The sequence below is a fragment of the Chaetodon trifascialis genome, chromosome 5 (assembly GCF_039877785.1).
Source record: "Chaetodon trifascialis isolate fChaTrf1 chromosome 5, fChaTrf1.hap1, whole genome shotgun sequence".
NCBI classification, from domain to species: Eukaryota; Metazoa; Chordata; class Actinopteri; order Chaetodontiformes; family Chaetodontidae; genus Chaetodon; species Chaetodon trifascialis.
Window position 1 is genome coordinate 12,036,600 of NC_092060.1, and position 13,669 is coordinate 12,050,268.

Below are 13,669 nucleotides of genomic sequence, written 5' to 3' on the forward strand. Positions count from 1 at the left end.
TTGATTTCATCCAGTGGCTCTGGTGAGAAATCCTTTACTCTGATGGGCTTTCACCTCTTTGTTTGACAAATAACTGGCAGAAGTAACTCTCATAATTCACACAATAAACACCCTGATGTTTCCCGATCACAGTGGGAATGCACAACAGAATTAAGTGGTACACACATGACTGTGTACACACATGAGAGAGAGAGAGAGAGAGAGAGAGAGAGAGAGAGAGAGAGAGAGAGAGAGAGAGAGAGAGAGAGAGAGAGAGAGAGTTACCTCACACCAAAGCAAATAAGAACGTGAATGGGCAAAGAAAAAATAGACAAAAAATACCACTAGTGTTGATGTTGATACTGTTGTTATGTTAGTGGACAGGAGCGGGCCCAAAGTGATCAGAGTATCACACTGTAAGAAGGAACAGGGGGAAAAAAACCTGAAATTAATTATATTATAACCTCTATGATGGCCAGACAAACAATGACAAATGTACCTCAAGTACATTTGTGTTGTAGACTAATTGTAACATCATGGGAGGAAAATATTAACAGCCTATGCCATAAATCTTAGTTTTACAGTTTTTAAAAATAGTTTTAAAGCTCTGTAAATTGGTCCATTTCTGTCGTGACTTCAGTGCTCACGAGGAGTAGGCTATTTTGACATTTTTTTATTAATTATTAATCAAACAATTTATTGATTAAATAACAGTGTGAATATAAGATACTGTCATACACAAATCGTGAAGTTTTGTAACTAATTTAATTTTTATTCTGAAGGATTTGGACCGGAAGTCCTATTAACGTTACTACTAGTGTACACGAGCAATTAAAGACGCCCTGTGTAACGGGATAACGCCAAACTTTTTTTGGGAGAACGCCAAAGTTTTGCCAGAAAAAGCGAAAGTAGGTCTTTTTTTCTTTTAAAGTGTAAAAAACGTTCTGTATTTCTTCTCCAACTAATGCCAAGTATGGCGGTAGTATCACCTATTTCTGTTTTTTAGTCTCGTGTCAGTGTGACGATGTACTAGCTAGGTGGTGTGTGGCAAAACAAGCTAATTGTTTTTCCTGTGGTAGTTGGAGTACTTTATATAGCGAACCTATGTAGCATTGACATTTTTGTTGTGCTAGTTTGAATCTTATTTTCGCCAAAATACTTGAAATAATGAGAGAAAATAGCCCATTGTGCTGGAAACTGTTCAAGGAAGCTCCGAGAAATTTTGGAAGGCTTGATATTACACAGGCTTTGGTCGGAACTCATTGTGGTGTCAACCTGCCAGTGTGACAAAATGCCCTGACCAAAAGGAAAATGAAATGGGGAAAGTTGCCAGTCTGAAAGGAAACAAACCGGTATTCTCATTCATCCAGGTCATTGTAAGCTGGTATTACAAACCGGTATTGCAAGTTATAGCTACAGCTAGCACACAACTTTCACATTAAATGCTCCTGTTACGCTGGAATAGCCCTTGAATGCTGCTCTGCAGCGCTTAAGAGGCCATTTACAGAGGATTGCTGCATTAGCCGGCGAGGCTCAGATGTGGAAGTGAGTCAAAGGTGGATGTCCTCCTCAGTTCATGTCAACACTGGAAAGTGAAGTTCCTCTGGACTTTTTTCTATTTCGGGCCATGTGGGGAAAATTTTCCCTGAAATGTCAGGAGGCCGTGTCACTCGCTTAAAAGTCGCTCAGGAGCTCAAGCGTCGCCATTCATTCTGGAAACTCATGTCAAGGTAAGACTTTTGTTGAACAGTTAAATGCTTCTAACTTTATTAATAGAAGAGATTAGTGGAGGTGATTAGCGTGTAGCTGCAGGTTTAATTGTGTCAGTAAAATATGTAAACATTGTGCTATGAATGACCAGACATGACTCCACAAATATGAGTTAAATGGCTTATATTCCTAATTGCTATCTGTCATCGATTGAAATGGCATGGATGGAAACATAGCTAGATCTCTGTAACTTTGGCATAGAGAGACAGACATGTCTTTATTTCGTAAACTTGTGCAAACTGACGTTTGTGTTTTGTCATGTCAGAAAGGCCGGCGTAATTGTTCTCTAAGCACTTGATTGAGATTTTGTGTTGTCCTGCTTTTATCCTGCTTTTCTTTTAGTTATTAAATTACTGATTACTTATTCGTTACTGAAGTTATTGACTTAATTACTTAATTGACTAATTTCCAAAGCAGTGCTATGGCTTTTTGTGTTTTTTACTAAAGATGTCCTGTCTTTGGGGATGTGCACTGATATCTGTCGAGATTTTGTTATTTCCCATGTGGCGTCTTTCGCTTTCCTCGTGTCACTGTCCACACCTTACATTCTCTCTGTGTCATTCAGATGAAGTCATTTCTTTTCATCGTCTTCTGTGCGTTTCTACAAGGCAGCTGCCAAAGTCCTATGAGCCACTGGACCCTGCTGCCCCACAGTATGTTTGGTCTCTGTGAAAACACATCATTAACGCCAAGTTCAAATCACTCCTCCTTAACCTCATTCAATGTATGTCCTCTTGTTAGTTTTGGTTGTGGAGGTGGACGGCACTTTGGGCCAGCTGCCCCTGAGCTGCCTGGAGTTGCCAGAGGAGCTTATGGGGAGAGACATCAAGAGTCGGGATATTTTTTGGATGAAAAATGGAGTGATGGAAACACAGAGAGGAAACTCATATTTGGTGCAACTGGAGGAAAGCTTAGGAGGGGGCAATTACACCTGCCACAGGGAGGACGGATCGCTCCTCAATCACACTGTGGTCCTGATCCAAGAGGACGAAACTAAGAGGAGGAAGATTCTTGTGAAGGCTGACCCTGGTACAGTGTAATTTAAGACATTGCTCTGTTACTGTTATACAGCAGCTAGAATTGAAGTAAAAAAAAAAAATCATCTTTCAAATTGTTTGTTTTTTGTGTTCCTGTTTCTGCATCTTTTCTCATCAGAAGACTACTTGAAGTGCTCTGCTCAAAATTACAACGGAGCGTTCCACTGCTCTTGGACCTGGCACAGCATGCGCGTTGGCAAAGTCGCATTTATCAAAGCTCGACGGTAAGCTCCCAAACTGCTGAAATGTTTTCTGTTCGGCTCTCCAATAATAACACAGTGTTCAGACTCATGTCAGAGCTGAGACTACTCAGTGACATCCATAAATACCTCCTTGTGAAAGGAAGCATAACAAAGTGCTTTTTTAATGTTGTCTGGGGATCAAGACCATGTCTAGGGATCAGACTAATACAGCTGCAGAATCCTCCTAAATGATGTATGTTTTGCTTGTGCTGTAGCCTCTTATAGTCAGTGTGTCGTCTGAATCAAATGAATTTTATTCTATTCTATGCAGTGCTTCTGATGACAGCGTCACCCGGTGCTCTGTGGATGCCAGCGGCCAGCATTGGACGTGCTCTTCACGTCAGAGTAACTTCATCTGTTCAGTGGACGACAGCGGACACAAGATCCAGTGTGTGGACAAGCGGCACTGTCCCTATGCTGAGGAGAGCCTGTGGATCCACATCAATCTCTATGTGAGGACTGAGCACTTCCTGGTGGAGAACTACTCTAAAACCTTTTTCCTGTCAGAGATAGGTGAGACATCTCTGGGACTGCAAGGCGTTTTTATTTTTCCTGCACAGACAACATTACTTTCTTTCATCTGTTTGTCTTCCTGTTTGTTGCTTTCACCTCATTCGTCTTTTGCTTTCACCGTTGATAGTGAAACCTGACACGGTCAGGATCAGAAAAGTCAACACTACGATGATAAAGTGGAGTTACCCGAGCTCCTGGAGCAGTCCCTTCTCCTACTTCCCCCTCACTTTCCAGATTGCACAGCTCAAAGGGCCGTGCAAAAGCTGTGCCAACCCATGCACTGACTCAAAAGCCGCAAACGTAAGAGGACCCTAATGAGTGATGAGTCTTACAACAAGATATTTGTGTCTGGAAACTGCAGACAGAAAACTTGAATGATGTTTTTTTTCTTCATTTCGTAGATCTTGACTGTCTCTCCAGACATTTGTCAGTTTCAAGTTAAGCGCAAGACGAAGACCGTCTGCGTCCGAGCTAAAGATGCTCTCTGCAACTCACAGTGGAGCGAGTGGAGCCACTTTAGGTCAGGGTGAAGTGGGAGGTTCAGTCTTTGTGTCCCTCTGATGTTTGCCAGTTATCCTCCCTGTTTTCCTTCCTTCTGCCAATCAGCTGACTCTCCTCTTGTCTGCAAACCAAACCTTCTCAGTACCTTTACTTCTCTACCAGATTGTCTGTCATGCCTTGCAGCCGCAGTGTTCCTGCCCTCTCTACTTTCCCCCTCTGTCTTTTTTGCTTCTTGAGTTCTACGAGAAAAAGACATTGTATCACTCCAAGTGATGTGTTTTAATAGTCAGACTGAGTTAAAATTCTATGAATACTGCTTGAGTGCTGTTTTCATACAGAAATTGGTGCATCATAGCCTGAAGGATGTGATGTACAGTGCATGTAACTTTTGCTGCTCACCTATTACTAATTTTGCACTGATCAATGGGCTGTTTTACATACAGTAGTTATCTTCTTGGCAACATGAAGTTACCTCTCAGGAACTCATAAGTTACAGCTTCTAGCTTGAATAGTATTGAATATATTAGCCCACAGTTGGAAAATAAGAGACATTTCAGACTAATTTCTCATTATTTCTGTGCCATTGCAGATTGAGGAGTGACAAGAAGAACAAGAAGGACAAACGTAAGAGAATCCCAAAACTGGACATCTAAAGAAAGGTGTTTATTTATATGCTCTTATTGATTTTTATTTATCCTATGTTATATCATGGTGTGTGTGAAATAGAGTGAAATTTAACACAATCTTGTTTTGTTTCCTGCCTAATTCAAGACATCAGACGTGTGACATATAGAAACTTTGTACAAAATTTCCTATAGTACCGCATTTTTGTATGACCCTCAACACGGCCTGTAAAATTCACTCACCACGTTTTACCTTTCGTGGAGAACAGAAACCTCAGTAGTTGTTTCTATTTGACCAATAAAGAAAAGGTTTAAATGTAATCAGCTGCTCACAGAGGTGTTCGGCTTTTCCCTGCCAGTCAGGTGAGATTGTGGCTTTTTGGTGGAAATTCTCGTCACCGTGCAGCAAATCATGGAACTGTCCTTCAGCTTTGATCCTGCTCTCTGGAAGAAGATAAGACATGCATAGTGTTTCCTGTGTTAGATATAAAGAAAAGTGTCATTTTTGTGTTGTGTTCTCCCATCTCTCTCACTCTCTTCTTGTGAGTGCATCTACAGATTCATCAGCCAAATCATAATGTTTTGATATCATCCTGTATCTGCCTTACATCACAAAACGCGCTGGTGAACAACCATAATTTCACAATGGATCAGCTGACAAACTGCAAAGTCAAAAATCAAGTTTTCTGTTAAATTTCACCCTGTAAGATAATGTGAATGAAGTACAGTAATATGAAAACTGAGCTCTGAGACAGAGTTCCTCAATATGTTTTGTTTCAGACATCCCTATGAGGGAAACCTCACACACAGAACAACAGAGGACAATATCAGTCACTGCTGGCAAAAACGTTTGTCCTTGACTGCAGAGGAAGTGCTACTCATGCTCTTGAGAAAAACGAGTGATTGCAGGTTAACCATAGGTCACCCACACCACAATGACACATTATTCCAGTGATTGACACCAGAAGTAGGAGTACTAGGTGAGTGTAGGTGGTAGTCAGGCTTTGTAGCTTGTGACTCCTTATAATGAAGCAATGTCCACTTGTGACTCCTCATCACAGGCTGTGGCCTTTGAGTGGAGATGAATTGTATTTATTTCTTAATCCAGATGTTCTGAGTTTTCATTTTAGGTATTTCTGCTTTACTTATTAGAATATTTATTGTACTTTGACTCCACTACATTTCAATAGTTAATAGTTACTAGTTTCTTCTCAGATTGATAATTTATAAGTGAAACATATGAGCAGTTTCTAAAATATGCATTGTTATAGATCAGACTACCGAAAGTATAAATTGTTAAATTTAGCTCCACCTTGACAGCATTAAAATTTAACCTATATTATTCACATCAGTGAATCAGTAATGATATTGCAGTACTGTATTTATTAATGCAGGTTTTTTGCACAGTACTTTTATTTTTGATAGTTGAAGTATATGTTGCCACCAATACTTCTGTATTTTTACGCACGTAAGATTTTGAATGTGTTCTTTGGAATTGACTTTTTTCTTTGTGGCATTACTTTCTTTAATTATTTGTAGTTAGTGCACAAACTAGATAAGGGTTTGTCAACTTAACAGCTTTTAATCAGGAGTAAAAAAACACAGTGGTTGCCACTCAGTCCTACAACACTTGGAGGCATCACACATCAGTGGCCTGTGAGATGAGAAGATGAGAAATGTTGCTCTGTGGACCACGTGTGTAGTCTTTTGTAACAGATAATTACAGATCTTAGAAATCACTCTCAGGCTAGATCACATGTACACTGTGAAAGAAGTTGTGTCTTTTTACACAGCTTGAAAACACTTGAATGCATTGTAGTGTTATTTAATGGGAACTCATCACATTCAGGAACAAAGAGCAGATCCAAGTAATCTAAAATTCTTCTGCAGTTTTTTCGCGAAGTCAATGCACAGATTTATCTATTACTGAAATTCCACATCACATGTAAGAAAAACCCAAACAAACAGCATCACAGTGAGCCTTCTCAGTACCGCTCAGGAACTTGGCTGGTCAGGAGTCTGTGGTGAACCATCACTTCCCTGTTGTAAAAGCAGAAGAGGTTAAGTGATGTGAGCACTTTCAGGGGCCAACACATATTAAACCCGGCTCCCCTGATCTTTGATTTTTTTTTGTTGTTAGGTTTATGTTGCAGGGCACATGACACATTTTTGGTAAATGTTTCGACTTTTGTCCGTCAGTTCCCCTGTATGCAAAGTGAAAGGCAAGATCTATAGAGATGCATGCTGTGTGGCTCTGCTGGAAGTGAAGTTAAACGTCATTATATCCAAGTACATCAATATCAGTGTGTGCATAGATTCCCTTGTTCAAATTACAGATTATATAGCCGATCAGAGGAAGGCCATTGAGCTCTGATGTTAAATAGTGCAGATGTGTATAAGTTTCCACAAATGCAGTAACTAATGGTTATTTTTACTATCAATTAATCTGTCAGTTGTTTTCTAAATGAATCGATTAAAGTTTTGTCTATAAATTGTCGCAAAAAAGTGAAAAATACATATTTTGCTTTCCTGAAGCTGAAGAGGATATATTCAAATTTCTTGTTTTATCTGACCAGCAGTCCAAAACCCAAAGATGTTCTGCTTACTGTTCTGTAAAACCAAAGCAGAAGCATCAAATCCTTACATTTGTAAAGCCGGAACCATTCAGTCTTTGACATTTTTGCTTGGAAAAATCTGAAATTATAATCAATTAATCTGCACAGGGTGATATTGTGTAGATAAACGGGGGAAAGTGAGATAGAAGAGACAGTGATGAAGATAATTAATTGTTCACAGTGAGTGGTGGTGAATCAGCCATGACCTTAGCTCCAGTCTCTCTATAATGATGGATTGTGTGCAGCTTGTCCCACACGAGCCACACTGGAACAAACAACAGAATGTCAAAGGGTACAAGTGGAATCACAGTGTTTGACCGTTGGTGGATCGGTTGGTCCTCAGTCCTGATGATGTCACTGTGTAACATATGAGGCTTTTCATTTTTAATGTGAGAAATGTGAAGACGCTTGCTTCAAGAGCGAGTAAAAAGTCTGAGTTTTTAATGTCTAATATAGATGACTGTTTATGGGGCACGGTGGTGCAGCAGGTAGTGCGCGTGCCTCACAGCAAGAAGGTCGCCGGTTTTATCCCCGGGTTGGGCAGGGCCTTTCTGTGTGAAGTTTGCATGTTCTTCCCGTGCATGCGTGGGTTCTCTCTGGGCACTACGGCTTCCTCCCACAGAGCAAAAACATGCTCATTAGGTTAATTGGTGACTCTAAAATTGTCCTTAGGTGTAAGTGTGTTGGAATGGTTGTCTGTCTCTATATGTTGCCCTGCGATCGACTGGCAACCGGTTCAAGGTGTACCCTGCCTCTCGCCCGTTGACAGCTGGGATAGGCTCCAGCCCCCCTGCAACCCCGGGAAGGGATAGCTGGGTATAGAAGATGGATGGATGGATGGATGGATGGATGGATGGATGGATGGATGGGTGGATGGGTGGATGGATGACTGACTGTTTATGCTGTTACATGCTCTGTGAAAATGGGGATCCCTAATTATTCATTATTTTTCATAATATGAGCACAGCAGGCAAAGTGACGCTTCACAGGAAGTCAGTCAGTTAAAGGAACTTGTCATCCTGGTATCATTTTACATCTTAACAATAGCCTATGGTACAATAGGCATTTGCTTTTGGCCCGTGGCCCAACATTAAGTTTGTTTTAGCCCTCTGGAGGAAAAAAGTTTGGACACCTCTGTTTATTACTTAATTGCTGGATAAATTTAGGTCTCTCAGACCTCTAAAAATTATCTAATACAACAGCAACAAAACAGTCTTTGGCTGAAGGAGTCACGACGCACAGACATGCAGCTGGTGAGGAGGAGCTGCAGCTGAGCACTGCTTCATTTTAATGAGTCACAAGCCAAAGAGGTTGACTCCGAGTTACAAACATAAATCAAAATGATGTCTGAGTCATCTTAAATCTTAGAGTGTATGAAATTCTATTTATTTTTCATTATTTTACCCTAAACACACACCTGAGCCATCTTCCTCTGCAGAAATTAAATAGACATTTCCCTGTGCCTTAACATAGCCGCAAAAACTTAAAATTCATATCCATTATTAACTTAAAAACTCAAAACTCGTACTCCCTCAACACAAGAGAAGCAAAATCAAGACAGTTTGAAAGGATCTAAATCCCTCTTTAAGACAAAACCAGATCTGAATGTAATCCACATGATTTATTCCAGCAGTTTATCATCTGATGTTGCCTACAAGATCAATTACATTCACAACTTGTTCTCATGAATCCACCGTCTCATTGACCTTGTCCACATTTGTTGACCATGTTAATTAGTTGGAACAGAGAAACAGCAATTTGGGCAGATGGCATTTATCTGCATTCTACTTACTATGCAAGTGCTTCATTTGAGAATTCAAGTGACTTTTAGTGGGCGCAAAGCGGTGTAATTCAGCCGTGCAGTGTCATTTTAATGCCACTAGATGGCAACATTGCATTAAACACAGTGAGCGCGGCGCTCCGTTGACAGATCCGACAAGTCACCTGAAGTGAAGCCGGAGAGGTCATCGGTAGGAAGTGCCACAGATGCGCTGCACAGACAGTAAAACATTCAAAATAATTTATTACAATTGATTATTTATTCCAAGTAGTACCAACTATTTCTCATTGTTTGGCCCTGACTTCATCTTTAAATCAGCTTTTTTTTCTGTCAGGTTGGTGGCAGTGAAATATTCCCTTGCATGTTTTAGAAACAATTAAAGTCTGCACCCTCGTGATAACATTGTTTATTATGTAGGCCTCAGAGACAGCGCATTCTGCTCGTATCTTGTCTGCATACTGAAATGATTAACCATCTATATGTGTCTTCTTTTATGTCGACAAGAGAGCATATTGTTAGACATAAGGCCCATTCTCATAAGCATATGCCTGCTTTTTACAACTAGTCATTTTTATGAGTCTTCAATTCAATCAGGCTGTTATTATCATCAGCCCAACCTTTTGATTTACGAGAACATCTGGTGGTTGTACAGGAGGCGGACGGCGGCGCCTACAACTCCTTTCTGATCAGTTACTTCAAAATGTCTAATAGAGTTACAACGCAGGGGATTTTTAATAGCTTTCCCATATGTGGACACTTGAATAGAAGTCGTATACCCTCGCGCACACACACCTATACATCGTTTACATGACGTGCGCGTTCCTGCCTGTGCGTAATGGGCAGAGATGTTTCGCAAACCTTTATGTCTGACTGCCATGTTATTGGTAAATCACAGTATTAGCATGGCTGGATCATCGGGCCCCAAGTGACATCTCTGTTTTTGGATACTGAGACAGTGATATTTGGGTTAACAGTGTGTGTGTGTGTGTGTGTGTGTGTGTGTGTGTGTGTGTGTGTGTGTGTGTGTGTGTGTGTGTGTGTGTGTGTGTGTGTGTGTGTGTTGGTTCTCGTGGATATAAATACTGTATATGCCATCTCGGGGGCCCGGAGTGTTCGCGCTGGCCCGCATGCCGACCAAGGCAGACATAGCGTGGCGAGAGAGCCGGCCACAATCAAACAAATGTGCTGAAGGATAGCTCTGAACGAGTGTCGGTGTGTGTCTGTGTGTGTGCGTGCGTGCGTGCGTAAAAGTGAGGCAGCGTGAGTGTAAGAGACATTTTATCTCACGTTGCTCTTATTTATCTCTATTTGGCCTATTATGTGCTCATGTGGTGGGGTGCTCACATTTCTCCTCCCACAGCAGGAGACATAAATAAACAGCTATAGACAATGATGAGATGATTTCGGGGGTGTGGTGTCAAACCTTGACCGTTTATGGCATTTATTGGACTCTTATGTCTGAGTCTGCTGGCTGCACGGTGCGCGAGGGCGTTCACGCAACAGAAAAATGTCATATCAATGCTAAAATGAAAGTTGGTCGTTTGACATGATTCTAATTGCGAAAGTCATTATATTATGCAAAATAGTCTGATTTCACTTGTAATTAGAAATGACATTTTTTAAGCTCTTAATTGAGCAGTTTTAACTGTGACCCCGACAACACCAAAGTGTCAAACTGATTCATTTCAGCAATTTTCGATAAAATCTTAATTTTCAGAGATGCCTCCTGATAAAAAATCGACTCTCTCATTCTTCCCATTTCATTATAAGAAACCAAACAGTACTTATTGAACAGATGGCCCCCAGACAATTCAATTTGACAATTTAGAAATGACTCTGTAATGATGGAGGGGGAGAAACAGGACTGATGGGGAACATGAGGAGAGCTGGAACATCCTCACTTTCTGCAAGCTGCTCTTGGCTCTGCACTTTTCATGCATGTGAGCGCACTGTGCAGTTTCACGGTTCTGTGAGCAACCATGCAAATTCTACTTAACGCATTTTTTTAAAATATGATTTTTGTTTTTGAGCAGTTATTTTGGACCGCTTGCAAATTTTTTGGACAGCGGGACACAGCGCTGTTTAGCTGTAATCCTCATATTTATGTTGGATTCAGCACTTAGTCCCGCAAGATTTATGTAATGCATCTAATCAAAGCTAATTTCAAACCATCGGGCTGTAACAGAAAAATGTGCACAGCGGCTGCCAGGCTTTTTGGTGAGCTGAAACTTTCTTAAGCTCATAATCTGCCAGAGTTGATACTCTGAACGAGCACTTCCACTGCGCAACACAGTTGGTTCAGTTCTGAGGAGAAAATACAACATTTACATTCCACTTTAAATGTTCAAATGAAGTCGGGGTTTTTGTATGTTTTGAAAGCAGTTTCATTTAGAAACACTCCTGTACAATGTGGAAAATTAAAATACGCCTGCTCATTTGTCGGTGTTAATTAATTTGGCACATACGCACGAGAGTAAGCGCGGCTAAATCTGCACACAAGTGCTGCAACTATTCATCAGATTGTTTCCTCTCGTTGAGCTGTTGCGCGTTTTAGTCACGTAATAATGAGACAAGTGTCTGTTTTATCTGATGAAGAAGAAAAGAAGATGGGATTCTGTTTCGTCGTGTTTTGAAGACAGATGCGGGCACATGTTCATTGCTGCGGCTCAAGTGACACCGCAGCTCACAGACGATAGATGTTCCAACCCCGGCTCTCCTCATCGCCCTGCCCTTTGTGGGCAAACTGCGTGGATTAAACGAATGTCCTCCCCTGAGTTGATGTTTGATAGCCGTGAATACATTAATTGTCAGCGCTGAACACACACACACACACACACACACACACACACACACACACACACACACACACACACACACACACATCGCGCACAGCTTCTGGCTAAGTGGCTGGGGCGGGACACTGCGTGGGACGAGGCGGGGACAGCAGGCAGGCGGGCGGGCAGCGTGCTGGTCGGGTTGGTGGACAGCTGATTGTCCGTGTTATTAACAGTATTTGGGGGGGTGAGGGGGGGGTGAGGGGGGGCGTTCCTCCTCGCCTCGTAGACCACGCCTCCCTCACCTACTCGTTCTCTCCTGTTTGGCATCCCAGAGATGGTCCAAAGTGATTCCTCAGGGAAGAATAGAGCGCAAGTCACCCGAGCAGGAGCTGACGAGGAGCGGAGCCGCTGTTGCCCAGGACTGCCTCTTAATTGCGCGTAATCTTCCGTTTCATTCATCTGAGCAGCGGAGAAGACTTTGTAAATAAAGACGCGGAGCTTAGGAGCGCGTTTCATCTCCTCGACTTTCTCTCTCACTGTGGACTGTTTGTTGCAGAAACTGACATTTTGCTCGTGTTTTTGTCAGTTGCACCTTGATCCGGGGGACTGTCGCCAACTCAGTGCAGCCTCTCATCCTGCGCTTCCCCTTTCATCGCGCTCACGTTGTTCATCTTCATAGCTGCCGCTTCCTCCTCTGTTTCTTGTGGAGTCGCTGACATGAGGTGCAGCTAACCCTGGATGCTGACAGCTCCCCTTTTCCTTCCACATGTCGCGTCTTTTGTTTACTTTGAGAAACACACGCGCAACTAAACGCCAAGTGAAATAGACCACGCCACTTTGCTCCTCTGACAGCGCGATCAAACAGACGCAAGAGGAGGGGAGGCAGGGGAAAAAAGGAGGGAGCCAAGGAGAGGAGGATAGAGAGAGAGGAGAGAGAGTGAGAGAGAGATAGCGACGGTGTGAAGGTGCGTTTTGATGTTTGGCATCCACGAGAGCATCCAGAGGAGTGGGAGTAGTATGAAAGAAGAGCCCATGGTGGCCGGGATGAACGCGGTTCGGACATGGATGCAGGGCGCCGGAGTGCTGGACGCCAACACAGCCGCCCAGAGGTGAGCCCGAGGCGGCCTTGGCGCTGCGCTGACACCGGGGCGTGGAGACCGCGGGGAGAGCGCGTTAAGATCCGCCGAGTTAAAAGACGGAGCGGCTGTATCACTTGGGGCAGCACGCGTTCCCAGAGGACGTAGTTGTTGGATAACCACTGTTCCTGCTGGCTTTAGAAGTTTTTAGTTTCTAAGTCCCACATGATTAAATGCTGTATGTGGCTGAAAGTGCTTGAACATATTTGTGGACGGAAAGCAGAGGCTGAAAAAGTACTTTTAGACTCGCAGGGTTTAGGCTGAGATTAACTCTGGTGTGAGCAAAGTGTGCTGTGAGTGATTTTCTGCCCACTTCGGTGGTTGTTTCTCTTCTTGGTTGTGATAAAGCAGAGCAGGGACTGCGTGCCCCAGGCTTTCCTTCCAGCTTGAATTTCTCGGCTTGGGTTTCTTTAAAAATTTATACAATTGTTTGCGATAAATGAAGTTGCTCAAGTTTAAAATATAAACAGCACACTTTTATCGACCGCAGCCCCGCCAGCATGAAAGCAATTTGTCCCTCCAAAATATGCTTGTAATATAAATGAGTATATTTTTCAGGCCTATAGCTCAATATTTTTCACTTATTTGGTTCGTTATTGCTGATTCAACTGTAAAGGGCGCGTGTGCGCGTTAGAAAGAGCTTGTAATTAAATTATATGGAGGTACGAATTTTCAAATGGACTGTTCGTGCTTTTA

At 42.3% G+C, this 13,669-nt stretch overlaps 2 protein-coding genes across 5 annotated transcripts in view; both read left to right on the forward strand.

Annotated features, from left to right (window-relative positions):
* Nucleotides 1-1,552: 1,552 nt before the first annotated feature.
* il12ba (interleukin 12Ba) lies at nucleotides 1,553-12,553 on the forward strand. The gene is made up of 8 exons (XM_070962471.1): nucleotides 1,553-1,709; nucleotides 2,315-2,402; nucleotides 2,491-2,778; nucleotides 2,905-3,010; nucleotides 3,300-3,541; nucleotides 3,669-3,841; nucleotides 3,943-4,067; nucleotides 12,424-12,553. The coding sequence occupies exons 2-8, from the start codon at nucleotides 2,315-2,317 to the stop codon at nucleotides 12,551-12,553; spliced, it is 1,152 nt and encodes a 383-aa protein (XP_070818572.1). The 5' UTR covers nucleotides 1,553-1,709.
* Nucleotides 12,554-12,808: 255 nt separating this feature from the next.
* Nucleotides 12,809-13,669, forward strand: part of ebf1a (EBF transcription factor 1a) — a 55,019-nt gene continuing 54,158 nt past the window's right edge. For all 4 annotated transcript variants that reach the window (XM_070962466.1, XM_070962467.1, XM_070962469.1 and 1 more), the window contains exon 1: nucleotides 12,809-12,946. In XM_070962466.1, the coding sequence (XP_070818567.1) occupies nucleotides 12,813-12,946 (134 nt within the window). In that variant the 5' untranslated portion in view covers nucleotides 12,809-12,812. The remainder of the gene's footprint in view (nucleotides 12,947-13,669) is intronic.

What these genes read in the sequence shown, in the direction of transcription:
- il12ba (XM_070962471.1), top strand. Translation starts at nt 2,315, where the DNA reads ATGAAGTCATTTCTTTTCATCGTCTTCTGTGCGTTTCTACAAGGCAGC. An exon ending in CTGGACCCTGCTGCCCCACA is followed by an intron (nt 2,403 to 2,490) that starts GTATGTTTGGTC and finishes TCCTCTTGTTAG; the next exon opens with TTTTGGTTGTGGAGGTGGAC. An exon ending in TGGAGCCACTTTAGGTCAGG is followed by an intron (nt 4,068 to 12,423) that starts GTGAAGTGGGAG and finishes TGTTTTTGTCAG; the next exon opens with TTGCACCTTGATCCGGGGGA.